Raw genomic sequence first — 16495 nt, forward strand, 5'->3', positions numbered from 1 at the left:
GAATGGTAAAGCAAGTGCTACCAAGAGTTCACAAAAGGGAATCCATATGTCTGAGAATCGATTAGAGAAAAATAAAAAGGACTACCTTGCTGCAATAAGAAGCTAGTTGAGATTAGATAACATGAATTTGTAATATACCTACGTGTACTTGCACACACATATGTATTTATACTTTATTTGAATTATAGACTGCCCGGTCTGCACTCACATGTCGATTCTTTAAGTCTTCATAAAAGATACAATGAAGCAAGAATCACAGTCCTGAGTAGTTCATCTGTCTAGTGAATTGGCCCCAGGCTGACAGGAGCAGGAGGAAAAACTAGAGAAAGGGATTCAGGAAGGTGGTGAAAGGATTTCTCTAAAGACCTCATGATTTTTATCCTTAAAGAGTGGTAACTCCTATCTGATTAACCACAAATCTGACTGTTAAATCTTTTTCAGTGGCAAGAAGACATATTGCAAAATTAGACAATTCTGCATCTAAAGGAAATCCAAGACAAAATTTTAATAGGAATTAGGCCCAGAAAAGCTATGCAGGGTCAGCCTGTAATTCCCAGATAAACATCTGACAGAAAACAGACCAAAAAAAGTCCCATCCCCCTGAACATCTCTCTCTCATCTCCAACTGCTTATATCATGATATTTTGTATAGCTAGCTAAGTTGGACCAAATGTATGCACAGCCAACATGTCGCAGAAAGAGGTAAGATAAAACAATCCATTCTTATGATGGGAAAGTAAGTAGTACCAGTAACATTAGTACTTATTTCAGTTTGGAAAAATATACAAAACTGAAGAGTAAAGGCATATGTGTTCATTTTAGAGAATTGTTTTCCTATTTGGAGAGGAGTTCAGAGAGCACTTGTTTTCTTTCTCTCCTTGAAAAATGTTTTCAGATGGGCTCAGAAGTCCTATGCATATTTTTTTCCTCCTTCCTTCCTCCCTCTTTCCCTTTCCTCTCCTATTCCCTGCCAAATGGAGAGTAAGCTATTGCCGGCAGGTTCACAGACCCTTTTGCTTCCTCTGCCTACTTAGGACTTTCAATACATAACAAGTATTGTCTAAAGTGACTGTAAGAAAGATGTATTTTTCTGAAGATATATTTCTTTCCTGTTAACAATTTTCTAGATATTTGTGAGCATCTTCCTCTCCCTCCCATGTATGTTTTGTTTAATTCTCTTCTGTGTCTGCACTTTCTCTGACTATGGAATGAGCTACTGCTAGAAGCTGATGAAAGTAGGGTTCTCATGCAAAGAGGTTATTTGACTGAACTAATTTTGATTTTGATGAATAGCAATTTGAATATTTGTCTACAAACTGAAATTTTTCTCTAAGTGATCTATCCATCTAACTATCTAATATGTTTAATATATTTTCACTCTCATTTTCAAAGAAGGACCTATGTGAAAGTAAGTTGTTGCATACATTTGCTAAAATGCACTAGTGAAAGCTCAAAGATCCAAGATTCCTTAGAAACAAGAGGTTCACTGACAATGGAGAAAGCGGTACTTAAAGCTAGACTGTGAAGGAACAGTAGAATTTAGGTAAACAAAGAAAACATGTACTATGGCAGGAACATAAATATGTCATGTTTAGAGGACAAGGGGAATGTCCATTAGTTCAGATGGAAGGTAGGAGTTCCCATCAGGGGCTTTGAGAAGATAAAGTTAGAAAAGTAGGCAGGGGTGAGATTGGGAAAGATGTACTTGGTAGGTTAAAGACTTTGGATATTTTTCCTTTAGGCTGCATTAGAGATAGCTTGAAAGCAGGGTGCTCAATTAGATTATTTCCATAGTCAAGATATGAGACCTAGAGTGGTAGAATTGGAATTGGAAAAGGACAGAATTAACAAACTTTCTTGACTGACTGTATATAGGGGAGGAATCAAACATAGCTACCACGACCACCTGGACAAAAGGAAAAACTAGATAAGATAAGAAACAGTTCAGAAACCTGTAATGGTAGCAGGCTACTGTAATAATGGAGGTATTCAAGACCATTTGTGGAGCTGTCCCTCTGCTTACAACAGATGACAAATTATTGACAAGCTTCTATTTTGTTTTTCAAAAGAAGAACAGGTGGAACTGCTAGTTTGGGTCTAATTCTGACTAATAAGTGGCAAAATAGAAATGACGGGGACTTTGGGAAAACAAGCCCATTCCCGCTTATGAATCTGTGATAGGTAAGGAGAGAAAAGCCAGGTACTGATGCACATCTAGATTTTGAGAAAATTGAGTTTCATATAATTTAGAGATAGGATAGGTTGACATTCTAGAGAGGAAGTAAACTCATGAGTGACCTAAAGAATGAAGTTTTGACAACAAAAATTATTCTAGTGAAAGAGGAAACATCTGAGACATGGATACACAGGACATCCATGGACCACCTTGTATTTCAAAGTCACGTACAGAAAATGGAAGCAATGGCAGATATCTTAGAACAAATACAAGAATGCCAACGATAAGAGAAATGTCAGAAGTCTTGAAACAAAAAGATAAAAAGAAGGCACTTGAGTTACAGAAATTGTGTCACTACATTTAATGCACTGCAATTCATTTACCTGAGATGAAGAGTTTTAAAACAACTTTAGTCGTATTCATATTGAATATTAAATTTACAATAAATCCTTTTGAAAATGAAAAAGAAAAAAAATAGCTTCCATGTTTTGAGCCTTGGTGACCCTGACAAAAATAGAAAAGTCCAAAGGAAAATTTAGTTTTGAAGAACATATGTAATCTTGGTTTTAGATGTCTTTTACATATTGAAGAAACTCCTTTATAATACTAATGATTAGTACTATAATACTAGTGATTAGGATAAATGTTGATGCCAAAACCTACATTCCAGAATTAACATCCTATAATACTTAGACGTTAATTCTGCTATATCAGAATTTAGTTTTATTTTTAAGGTACATAAACTGACCTGTCAAAATTCAACATCCATACTAATGAATACTAATGAAGTTATGCTCAATCATGTTTTAATTAGCTTAAAGAAAGCTTAAGAGAATCAAAGAAATAAAAATCAAGTGAAAGAGAAATAAAAGCTTCCACTCTGAACTTTTAAGTAGTTCAGTGAATCAGGCCTTTTAAACATAGCCCTAAAGTATCTTTAATGTCTCACCTTCTTCATGAGCTTCATCATGGTCCACAAGTTGCTCTGTTGTTTCTAAATCTACAACCTTGCCCCATGGTCTTCTGGGAACATTTGCATTTCTTGGAGAAAATACTTCAGAAACTGCAAATTCTGAGGCCTTCTCAACCCTCTTAAAATGAAAATTAAAAAAAAAATTAAGATGACAGGTATTTTATTGAACAGAATTCCTATTCTATATAAGAATCTGATTCTCTATTGATGACTAAAATGCTTTCACATTTAGTTTCTAAGAATTTCTAGTTTGTGAAAGTTACCTCCTAGAGTTTAACTGACTTACCCAGGAAAAAAAAATCTTTGATCATTTTTGGTAAGCCATATAAAACAAACTCTGATATTTCACTTAATTTTATCCAGTGTCTATGTTCTTTTGTTTTCATGTGGTGAGATTTTTTAAAAATTGTGGTAGTGCTCACTTAAGTACTATTTGTAGAACTAATGAAACCTGGACTTAAATACTGCTAATTTAATTCCATAATATTAAGATTTACACAGAAATATTTCTTCAGGAAGGAAAAAAGAGAATTATATTCCAGGTGGCTACTTGTGAATAGCAACCAACATACTTTTAACATATAATATTTTAGAGCTTGAAGTAATCCCAGAGTTTAACATTTTATAAATGAAGAAAGTGAGGCAGAATCAGCACTTAAACCAAGACGTTTTGCCTACTAGGTGAGTTTTGCCTCCTACTCTTTTCACTAAAATGATATACTTTATAACACTAGTTCTGGTGTCAGAGGAGCTAGATTCAAATCTTGCCTCCAATGCTTACTACCTGACATTTTGAACTAGTCACTATATTTGCCTGAACCTTAATTGCCTCAAATGGCTCTAGATATGTGACCTATTATCCTTGGAATCTGTGACTCTAGAATAAGCTGGGTGGACAAATTCGTAGTCTATCCTTCACTCTTCTATATCTCAAGAATACAAAAAGACTCAGCTTTCGAGGTTTCATTCAGAGGAAGTACTAAGATAGTACTTTATGTCTCTCATTATAAATATTATATAACACATCTAGAGCAGGGGTAGGGAACCTGCAGTCTTGAGGCCACATGTGGCCCTGTAGGTTCTCAAGTGTGGCCCTTTGGCTGAATCTAAACTTCACAGAACAAATCCCCTTAATAAAAGGATTTGTTCTGTAAAACTTGGACTCTATCAAAAGGCCGCACCCAAGGACCTAGCAGGCCACATGTGGCCTCAAGGCTATAGGTTCTCCACCCCTGCTCTAGGGTGTATTACAGTTATATGTTTATATTTTTAGGATCGCAAACCCAGTGTCATCCTTTACTCCTCTCTCTCATCCTCTACATCCAATTTGTTCAAGTCCTGTCAATTTTACCTTTGTAATTATTTCTCACGTGCGCCCCCTTCTTTCTTTTGACACTGCCATCACCTTGGGGCTGACCCTCAGCACGTCATGCCTGGACTATTGCACTAGCCTCCTGTTTGGTCTCCCTGACTCAGGTCTCTCCTAACTCTAGTCCAGCTCTGCTCGACTGTCAAAGTGTTCTTCCTAATTCAAAGGTATGACATGTTGCTGCTGAGTTGTTTCAGTTGTGTCTGACTCATTGTCACCCTATTTTTGTTTTTATGGCAAAGACACTAGTGTGGTTTGCCATTTTGTCCTCCAGCTCATTTTACGTATGAAGAAACTGAGGCAAACACGGTGGACTGACTTGCCCAGGGTCACACAGCTAGTAAGTATCTGAGGTACAATGCAAAAGTATGACATGCCACTCCACTATTCAATAAACTCCAGTGGCTTCCAATGATTACTTATAAGATCAACTACAAAATCTTCTGTTTGACATTCAAAGTCCTTGATCCTCCTCCTACCCCATACCTAGACATACTCTGAGACCCAGTGACACTGGCCTCCTTGGTTTTCCTTTAACAAGGTACCCCATTTCCCAACTCTGGGCATTTACACTGGCTATTCCTCATGCCTGAAATGCTCTATCTTTTCCTCTCTGCCTTTTGGATTCCCTGGCTTCCTCCAAATCCTAACTAAAATAGCATCTTCTACAGGCAGCCTTTATCTCCCTTAATGCTAGCACCTTCTTTCTGCTAATTATTTGCAATTTATCCTATCTATAGCTTGTTAATATGTATGTGTTTGCATGTGGTCTCCATTAGACTGTGAGCTCCGTGAGCAAGGACTATCTTTTTTGCCTTTCTTTATATTCCCAGTCCTTAGCACATAGTAAGTGCTCAATAAATGTTTATTAACCAAGTAACATGTCTTTAATTGCATACCATATCTTTTTCAAATTTTTATACTTTCTTTTATTTAAACAAGTTATCAATGCTAAAAAAAAAGGATAAAGACAGAAGAAATTACATAAAAACAGACTACAATAATTTCAAATAGAAGTTTAACCAATGTAAATCAACTGTCATGACAAGAAGACCAAAAAAGCATGACAAGTGCTCCTAGTAAGCAAACACAATTTACTTCCCAAGTATACAGATGCGGCATCCAAAGACAGCACTGGTTTAAAACATAAGTTAATTTACAAAATCAAACAAAGAAGAATGATAAAAGATTATGAGTAGTATCCACTCAAAACTGAGAGGAGAGTCAAGGGTAAAACCATTTTACAGAAAGGTTGGTGAGAGACTCAACTAAGAAAAGCCATCTTATGGACAATTAGGGATGAAAACAGGAGAACAACAAAGAAAAGAAAAATGGTTTCTGCAAACTCTTTTTCCTATCAAGGACATTAGAGTCACCACAGTTGGACTCCAGCATCATAGTCCCAGGTGTGTTTATAAAAGGGGAAATGATAAAAGAGATAAAGAGACTATAGACAGAAAACGCAGCTGGATTAGACCAAGTGTACATAAAGGAGATCCATAAAGGAGGTAATACAATTATGAGGGCACTTAATAATTGATTCACAAGATAGCTAAATAAAAAGATACCAAAATCATGGAAAAAAAATCTTGGTCCTTATTAACACTGAAAAAAACAATAACCAAGAAAATATCAATGATTACTGATTCTCTCTTATACATAAAATTTTAATGAAAATCATCTGAGTACATTCTTGATGAGAGTATTAATAAGGAGCAGGTAGGCTTTTACATATGATATTCCATAGTTAACCATATCTTTATCATCATATAACTGACTGAAAAATATGGAGAATATGTTCTACAGTGCTTATTGTCAGATTACAAAAAGCATTTGATATATGTTGGAGAAAAATACTGCCTTGACAGGCTTTTTTTTTTTTCCAACAAGGTGTTCCCCATTCATACATCAAAATCATTCAATATTCCTTGACTTATAAACTAGCAGAGATAGCTTTGCTAGATGAAATCTGGCAAATTTCTCCTAAAAACAAAGGCCTATTTTAAAAATAACAATCCTCTAGCAATGTTGTATTGCTTGCTACTAGTCATGAAATATGACAATCTTCAAAGAACTAAAAATTAGTATTGCTCAGAAGGAAATGGGGTTATAGATTCTTTGTGAGAATGAGCAGGCTAAAATACATAATAAATAAGGAAATACAAAGAAGAGCTGGTATAAAGCAGTTGTGTCAAAGTTAAATAGAAATGGCCACTAATCCATGCATCACTGGAAAAAATGTTAACATGAGATCAGTGTTGAGTTTAAATATCATGTCTTTCCCACTAGATTGCGAATTTTGTGAAGGTGCCACTAGCTGCCACTGAGCTCAGCTTACTTGAATTTATTACCTAGAGAGGCATGGTCATGGTGGTAGATAACTTAGAGGAGAACTATCTTGGAGTTGATTTTGAAGGTGAACCTTCTAGAGCAGCCCCACTTATGATACTGGTTAATACTTTACAAATCAGTGCTAAGCTCTAGCTGGTGGTGACAATAACATGCAGTAAATTTCTTTAAAGATTTAAAGGAGAGGGAAAAAATCCCAGAAAAAAATGTGCAATTTAAAAAACAAAACAGGACATAAGTGAATTGTGGATGTCAAGATGCCAATAAAACATTCAGGGAGATTCCTTTGAATATCCATGAAAGCTTTAAAATATAACATAATCTGACTTCAAAACCTCTCTTCTGGCTAGTGTTGGCTTCTTAGGGCTGCTTTCTGTTCATCCTACATGTCATACTTAAAAAAAAATATTTTATTGTTATGAACTCGAGAAACACAAGTGTTTCTATAAACAAAGAACAACCAAAAACAGAAAATTACATTTGAATTCATTCACCACATAAAAATTGTTTAAAAATATTTTATCGATTTCCTTCATAAAAATGTTTTATTATTTCTTTCCTTCCTTCCCTCCTTCGCATTTGTCTTTTGTTGTTGTTGTTGCTATAATTACTACCGCTACCATTTTATTCTTGGTAACTACCTCCTGTCCCCAGGTCCACCTTTATGACAAACATCATCATCAAAAAAAAAAAAAGCCACACACTGACTAGGTCCAAAAATATGTTTCATTCTGAAGTTCCCAACAAAGGTTTAGATGTAAGAACTTTATCAGAAATATCTGCTGAAAAGATTTCCCCCCATTTAATGGTTTCCCTTTAAGGGCACTGATTTTTTTTTTTTTGGTACAAAACATTTAAAAATCTTTGTGATCAAAATTGTCCATTTTACCTCTGTGGTCCTCTCTGTTCCTTGTTCAGACAATAACACTTTCCCTTTCCATAAAGGTGAAAAGTATCTGAACTGAAACTATGCCCTAAAGGACCTACAACTTCACTGTAACTATTGCAGATATCCTAGAACTAGTTCAAGAACTATCAAGAACTATCCTGATCTTACCGGAAAGGCCATTCTATTATTTATAGATAACACCAGAGCTATCTAATACCAATTCTTGGCATTTTGCTTTGGTAATTTTTGATGTTATCTATCATATTGAGGAACAGGCCATTTATTCCAGTGCTTTTAACATAAAGTGGCAATGCATTTTTCAGAAGCTTTTAACATTTGTATTGATTTTGTTATTAACGTGACCTATTATGTTTATAGTTTTCCTAAAATTAAACCAACCCATTATTTCTGCTATAAACAAAAAGCAGTTATAACGTACAATTTTTAGTATGTAGTTGTAGCCTCTTGCTAATATTATATTCAATATATTTCTGTATCAATCGTCATTAGAGATATAGGACTACAGTTTTCTTTCTCTGCTTTATTTTTCAATGATTTAGGTATCAGGATTGTATTTGTCTTATAGGAAGAGCTTAGTAGGATCTTCCCATCCCTATTTTTGCAAACAATTTGTGTAAAACTGGAGTTAATTGGTTTTTGAATGTTTGATAGAGCTCACTTTAAAATCTGTCTGGTCCTGAAATTTTTTCTTCAAGAGTTCTTTTATGATTGGTTCAATTTATTTTCTTATTTGTTTATTCACTCATTCTAAATGCAATAGGTTTTTTATTTGCAGTTACACATTTCACACAATTTGACATTAGGCTCGCAACATTTTGACACGTATTCTTTATTTCTTCATCATGAAATCACGTTATTATCGCACTGGCTATTAAGCAGGTCTTTGACGAATGGTCCTTTTCTTCCAAGTCTAGTCTTGATTATAGATCATAACTCAGGGGTGGGGAACCCACAGCCTTGAGGCCACATGTGGCCTTCCAGGTCCTTGGGGGGGCCTTGTGACTGAGTCCAAGTTTTACAGAACAAATGCTTTTATTAAAGGGATTTGTTCTGTGAAGTTTGGATTCAGTCAAAGGGCCACAACTGAGGACCTAGAAGGCCACATGTGGCCTCAAGGCTGCAGATTCCCCACTTCTGTCATAGCTTTTCTTTTTTCATCTATTCATTCATTTGTTTTTAGCTTTCAACATTTGCTTTTGTAAGACTTTGAGTTCTAAATTACTCACCCCCCCACCCCTCCCCAAGACAGCATGCAATCTGATATAGGCTATACATGTATGATCATATTAAACATATTTCCACATTAGTCATGTTGTGAAAGAAGAATCAGAACAAAAGGGGAAAACCATGAGAAACAAAAAACAAAAAAAACAACAAAAGAAAGAGAAAATAGTATGCTTTGATCTGCATTCAGACTCCATACTTCTTTCTCTGGATAGAGATAGCATTTTCCATCATGAATTTTTTGGAATTGTCTTAGATCACTGCATTGCTCAGAAAAGCTATCAATTTGTTTTTTCTGTGATGGGGTTATTTAAATTTTCTATTTCTTACTCTGTTAATCTGGCTATTTTACACTTTGTAAACTATTCAACGATTCCACTTAAGTTTTTAGTTTTCTGGGCATATGATTGGGCAAAATAGTTTCTAGCTTCATTTATTTCTGTTATTTTATTGAATTCTCCTAAAATTTTTTTTGACAATTTGTCACTTCAATTTCCTTCAATTTTGTCTTCTTTGATTTTTAGAATTTCTATTTTTTATTCAGTTCAGGCCTTTTGATTTGTTCCTTCTAGTGTTTTAACGCTGCATTCCTAATTCATTAATCTGTTCTATCTTTTGTTGATCAAAGGGTTTAGAAATATAAATTTCCCTCTAATGACTACTTTGTCTGCATCCCAAAAGTTCTGGTATGTTTTTGTCCTACTGTTACCATTTTCTTTGATGAAAATATAGTTTTTATGATTTATTCTCTGATCTATTTACCTTTTTTTTTTTTTAGGCAGTTGGGGTTAAGTGACTTGCTCAGGGTCACACAGCTGTAAGTGTGAAGTGTTTGGTCTGAGGCCAGACTTGAATTCAGGTCCTCCTGATTCAGGGTGGGTGCTCTACCCACTGTGCCACCTAGCTGCCCCTACATATTCTTTAAGATTGGATTACTTAGTCCCCCTCTAAATTTGAATCCTTTTTCAAATGCTCTTTATTCATCCTAACTTTGTGTTTTTAATTAATACATGGTGTGTTTAATAGTTGTTTTTTCTGCATTTATGAGGTTTTTATGCTCTAGTATAATGCATTTCTTAAATGCCTTGCACATGTGAGAAACATATATTTCCTTTTCTTGTGCATTCTCATTCATTAATCATCTGAGATCTATCATATCTAAGTTTTCTAAAATTCTTTTTCAAATTATTTTTTATTGTTTATCTTTTTGTCAGAGTTATCTAAATTCGAAAGGGGTACACTGAGGTTCCCAATTATTACAGTTTTGCTATGGATTTCTCCCTGTAATTTACTTTTTAATTTAAATATTTATATCCTATGCCATTCGGCATATAGATTTAAGTATTAATATTACTTCACGATCTATAGTACTTCAAGCATACTGTAGTTTCCTATTTATCTCTTTTGACCACATCTGTTTTACTGTTGTCTTGCTTGAGACAATAAATTCTACTTCTGCTTTTTTTGAATCTGCTAAATGTAATAAAATTCTGGTGTAGCCTTTCTTTTTAATTCTATGTAAATATTTGTTTCAAGTGTTCTTTATAAAAAAAATTATTGGATTGTTTTCTAATCAATTTTCCTACTCTTCAGTTTTATGGATGAGTTCATCTTATTCAGATTCACAATTACTGGAATACACAAGAGAAAGAAATGTGTATTTCCTTCCATTACATCCACTGCTACTTTTTATTCTTTTACTGCCAAATCCCTCTTTACAAAAGAGCAGACAGAGAAGGAGAAGAAATCTAATACTTGTAATTTAAAATTGCTCTTGCCCTCTTCACTGAGCCAGATCCTAAGATCTGGCCCACTTTCTTTCTCTCTTTTTAATCCTATCTTTATGACCTAACTTCCAAAATTGAAGTTTGTTTTGCTTGAGACTAATCCCCTGATTCAGTCCTCATTCTTAGACCCCCATCTGTTTTCCCTGTCTCCATCCCTTTCCGTATTTTTGTTTAATGAATTTCTATACTTACTCTGTGTGTTCAATCCTCATTTGTTTCAGATAAGAGTAAGATACATGGCCTGCTCTCTCCACTCTTTCTTACATGTCAGTTCTCATGAACATCAGTTAGGAGAAATAGTAAGCTCTTCCTCCTTTTTTTTCCTTTCATTTTTTCCTTACTGTATTTTTTTTCTTCTCTTAAAACCAACAAAACCAAACCATACCTAGGTCTTGTCTTCCTTAATTTCCTTGAAGGCACTGGAATACTGAAGGGACTATTGTTTCTCTTCCCCTGTTAAATGGAAGCATCTCTTCATCTTTAGCTCCTTCCAATTATTCACATTTACCTTTATAGGTTTCTCTCTTTCTTTCTCTCTCTCTCTCATCTCAAAGTTTCTACTAAGTGCTGAACTCAGAAATGCTTGGAAGTCCTCTATTCCATTAAAGATAATTTATCCTCAGTTTTTCAGATTAAGTTATTCTTGGTTGAAGCCTTAACCTTTTGTGTTTTTTCAGAACCTATCATTCCATTATTTTCTGTTACTGAATACAGTTGCTGCCAAGTCTTGTGTGATCCTGACTATGGCTCCTTAGTATTTGAACTTTCTTTCTGGCTGCTTGTAGTATTTTATTTTCTTTGTGATGGAAGCTCTGGGTTTTGGCTATTATCTTCTTATTTGCAATTTGAGGTTTCTTTCAGGAGGTGACTAGTGAATTCTTTTTATTTTCACTTTGCTTTCTAGTACTAATAGATCTGGACAGTTTTCTGATTTTTTGAAATATAATGTCCAGATTTTTTGTTTGGTCATGGTTCTCAGGAAGTCTGATGATTATTAAATGATCTCCTTTCAATCTGTTTTCCATGTTGGTAGCTTTTGATAGCAGACATATAGCATATTTTCTTCTTTTTTTCCAATCTTTTGCTTTTGCTCTAATATTTCTCACTGCTTCATTAAGTCTTTGAGTTGTCTGCCCCATTCTGTTTTTCAGGATGTCCAACATATGGGTCACTTTCCCCCTTTTAAAGTATTCTATGCTGTATATTTTCTACTTTTCCCTCTCCAAAGGTCTTATTTCAATCTTAATTTCATTTTTCATTGCTTCTCGTTACTTTTGTAGTTCTTGCAGCCATTTTTTTCTCTGAAGCTTTGTTTATACTTTCTATTCTCTTATTCTAGGTTTACCTCTTGGGTTTCTCTTAACCAATACTATTTCTTCATTATGTTTGGAGTGATCTTCTATTTATTCCTCTTTCTAACAATAGTTCCCAAATCGAGACTTTGTGCCAAGGGCTGGATGTATCCCCTCTCAAACTCCGGATGAATTAGGTAGCATCTCTTTGGTCTTACCCCTTCTGTAGTCTAGAAACCACCATTGATACCATTCTGTATGGGGTGGCTGGTACTATGCACCAGGTTCTGCCTCAGTCTTTAGCTTCTGTCTTAGTCTCCTGGTGGTCCACTGCAGATGATATCCATCCATTTCCTTCTCCTTGCACATTCCCAATCAGGAGCTGGTCCCATCTTATACAGTGGACCTGGTGGGCCCTAGTCAGATGGAGACTGTGCAGTTCTAGGCCTCTGCAAGTCCCCTCACCCCTAACTTGTCCTGGGTGCTTAGTCAGCCTTGTCTTCTTCTATGGTGATTAGTGCTCTGAGGAGAGCAAAACTGCATATTGCTTCCCTGTGCAATGCCCTATTGGGGCTGGCTCTGCTTTGACAGACCAGGACTAAGATCCTCCTGGTTTCAACCACCTAACAAGCACTTATTAGCATCATGTGCCAATCCCTACACTAAATGCTAGGGATACGAAAATAGGAAAAATTATTAAGAAGGTCCCTAAAAGAGCTTACAAATGAATGAGGGAGATGACATGTAAATAAATAAGTACCTATGGGATAAATATACAGTATAGGGAAGGTTACCAGAACTCAAACTGGCTTTCACCCACCATTCCCCCACTCAGATTCCTCTCTCCTGAACCCCACACAAGGTGTTATCATTCACGGCACTTGCAGGTTTTAGACCTCTTACTGGAGCTCAAATTGGCTTCCCTAGAGCAACTTTCTCTAGTGTCCACTGAGTTGTACATTCCTGGACTGGACAAAGGAGTTTCCTGCTGTTTTTCTTTAGTTTTCTTGATCACTGTTTTGTCTGGTACTCTTTAATGATATTTGTGGAGGTATATGTAGAGGAGCTTTCATATTACCATCTTAACTGCAATCCTAACTAATAACTTTCATGAGAAGGCAGAGAATTATAAAAAAGTATACTTTACCAAGAAGGAAGCATAAGTTATCAAATGTAGACACCAAGAAATAAGAATAAGATGTAACCTAAGGACCCACTAATGGAACTCTAGCTTGAAACCTATCTTATTTATTTATTTTTCAATCCCAATTTTGAAATGTCCTTACCTTTGTCCAGTACTCCAAATTCTCAGAGTCAAAATCATGCTGCAAATAATATATTCAAAATATTAATATACAGATATTTCATTTTAAATTTACTTTACAATTTCAAATTATCTTCCCAAAGTAGGTATAGTAAAAGGTCCTTCATTTTCTTCCCCAAATCATCAAAAAGATCAATAAAAGATTATTGTTGTAACAGTGAATAATGGATTGAGAAACTATCTCATTTTGGTTTTTGTATCCCCCAGAACCTACTATAGTTGCCTGGCATATAGTAGGCTGGCACTTAACAAATGCTTATTGATTGGAAGATTACATACAAATATTACGGGGAAACTTTACTTTAGAGTGACATTCTCTTTTTAAATTTGGTCTGTTTGTTATCTTTAGTGTCTCTCAATTTTTGATTCAGCTACCAGAGATGGGAAACCTGTGGCCTTGAGGCTACTTATGGCCCTCCAGGTCTTCAAGTGTGGCCCACTAACTGAATCCAAACTTCACAGAACAAATCCTTTTATTAAGAGGACTTGCTCTGTGAAGTTTGGATTCAGGCAGAGGATCACACTTGAGGACCTAGAGGGCCACATATGGCCTTAAGGCTGCAGGTTCCCCACCCCTGACCCAAATGCTGGATTGAGGGAAGTAGAACACTATACCAATAACACTAAAGAATAAATTTGGGCTCTCCAGAGAACCAACTTAAAAGGTTACAAAGAGTAGTATATAAAATCTGAAAAGATTTGCTGGGATAGGAAACAGAAAGATCAATTTTCTCATTTCAATACTGCTACGTTGGACTTCAAGATGCTGAACAAAAGTAACTTCTTTGTATTTGTCTGTATTTTGTTTCCTAAGAACTAAGAATGGAGAATTAAACCAACTGAGGTTTTGTTTTTGCAAAATAGAGAAAACTAAGGCAGAAATCAAGTAACTAAAATTGAGCATCTATTATGCTGAAACTACAACTGACACTATCTAGAACAAATCCTTTCCTATACAACTTGCTTCACATTTATGAGAAATGTAGAACTACCTCTAATGGTTAACAAAAAGATGCATTTGCTTTGCTTATGATACAGTTGGGTTGGTAAGTGAATAAGATGAGACTACTTAAGCTAGTAATATTACTGATACACTGATGTGAGAAAGATAGGCCTTTTTCACTTCAAAGCACCCGAAAAATACCAAGCAATTCAGCTGCACTACTCAATCATTTTCCACTACATTCAAAGAAATACCTAATCCTATTACGATTAAACTATATTATAAGGTATTCTTATTCTTCAATTATCTTTTTATTCTCTATGGAGAAAGCAATGAGTTCTATTGAGACCCATTCTGGAGACTTAGGAGCTTTCTCCCAAAACTGTTTAATCAGTGTCTCTGTGCCTCTGTCCTATTTCAGAGTGAGGCCACATAAGGGCAAGAAAGGCTAGTATTTTCCTCATCTTATACTAAAGCAAAGGCATCTATTTGCCTAGCTGACAGGCTATTCTTATACCCCAGTGAGAACTGACTCCTTTTTTATACTTCCTTTTCCATGTTTAAATATTCACTTTCCAATACTTGCAGAAATATTTTAAAATAGTAGAAGAGTATTTTACCTTGATTCTTTAAAATATTATTAACATGCCCACTGCATTGTCCAGATGGGTGATTTAATAATATATAAGAATTATTGCCAGTGTACTACAACATGGCTAGCTGTCTTAGAGATTAGTATTAATATATTGTGACTTTAGTTTAAAAAAAATTGGGATAAAGTGTTATATGGGTGTTCAAGTTGAAAGTTAAGAACCTTCACTCTCTTATTACTTTGACTTGCTTTTATAATTGCTCAAAGTCTGGTGGGCTAAAAACACATTGGTAATATGTGGTTTTGTATACATTATTCTAACTTCGTGCCTTGGAATTTCTCCTGGTCTAAGATGAAGACAATATTAACCTTTTTCATCTTCCTCTGGATATTGGAAGAAACAGATGAAATACCAGATGTAAAATGTGATTTAGCATTATTTAGTTTGTTGGCTTGGTTCAATGTTTGAATCAAATATTAATAAAGTTTACTATCCATTGGGAATTCCTTAACCTATTTTAGGTACTTCATGGATATGGCTTAAGACATTCATTTTATGTCAATACCATAAACAAAAGTTGAGGAAGCATTATTAAAAAGATAATTTTCCTTTGATTGCATTCCCAGTATTTGAAAAGTCAGGATCAGCTGGGAATAAAAGAACAAGTCAGTTCACACTTCTGGACCTCAGCCATCTCATTTTTAAAATGAGAAGATTGGACTAGATCATCTCCAGGGTCCCTTCCACTTCTAAATCTTATGTATGCTAGGAATGCCTCCCAAGAACACTGAAATGTATGGGGAAGTGATCTTCCTATTAGGGAGTGGGAAGTCCTCAAGATGAGATAGAAGATAGTGAATTTTCTTGAAAATAAATATTCTGATACTTCATTAAAAAAAATCAGACCTCTTTTACATGTAATTGGGGAAAATTTACGAAATAAATTTAAAAAAAATTTAAAATCAGACCCCCATGAAACATGTATAAAAAACCCCAAAAAACTGGAGTCTGTTACAGCAAGTGGCCCATTTTCTGTGCCCATTTTTTGGAAGAACAATTCTGAATGGAGTAAAGGTTTTAGAACAAGCTTTTCCACGTCACTCAAGAACATTGAGAGATGCCTGAGCTCCTGGTTTGGTGGGGGGGGAGAGGAACTCTTCCAAGACTGGGTGTGGCTGACTCTAGGGCTGTCACAGTTGGGGCTCCACTGGCCCTGGTGCCATCTTCAATTCATTTCAATAAACATTTATTAAGTGCTTCCCACGTACCACGCACCACTCTAAGCACTAAGGATACAAAACGAGGCAAAAGACAGTTCCTGCCCTCAAGGAGCTTACAGTCTAATAGGGGAAACAACGTGCAAACAAATATAGACAAAGCAAGCTACATACAAGATAAATAGATAATTGATAGAGGGAAGGCACAGGAATGAAGAAGCGCTGGTGAAGGCTTCCTGTAGGAGGTGGGATTTCCTGGGGAGGGGGGTCGGTGGTCGGAGTGGAGGAGGGGGATGCTCCAGGCACAGGGGCAGCGCAGGGAGTGAGGAGGTTGGGTT

At 35.6% G+C, this 16495-nt stretch overlaps 1 protein-coding gene across 1 annotated transcript in view; it reads right to left on the reverse strand.

The window, feature by feature from the left end:
* Window positions 1-16495, reverse strand: part of CCDC191 (coiled-coil domain containing 191) — a 108327-nt gene that overhangs the window by 91485 nt on the left and 347 nt on the right. The window contains exons 2-3 of the mRNA XM_021007151.2: window positions 13367-13405; window positions 3126-3267 (exon numbers count right to left, since the gene is read on the reverse strand). Of these exons, the coding sequence (XP_020862810.1) occupies window positions 3126-3267; window positions 13367-13405 (181 nt within the window). The remainder of the gene's footprint in view (window positions 1-3125; window positions 3268-13366; window positions 13406-16495) is intronic.

The sequence above is a fragment of the Phascolarctos cinereus genome, unplaced genomic scaffold (assembly GCF_003287225.1).
Source record: "Phascolarctos cinereus isolate Bilbo 61053 unplaced genomic scaffold, phaCin_HiC Scaffold_726;HRSCAF=1367, whole genome shotgun sequence".
Lineage (NCBI taxonomy): Eukaryota > Metazoa > Chordata > Mammalia > Diprotodontia > Phascolarctidae > Phascolarctos > Phascolarctos cinereus.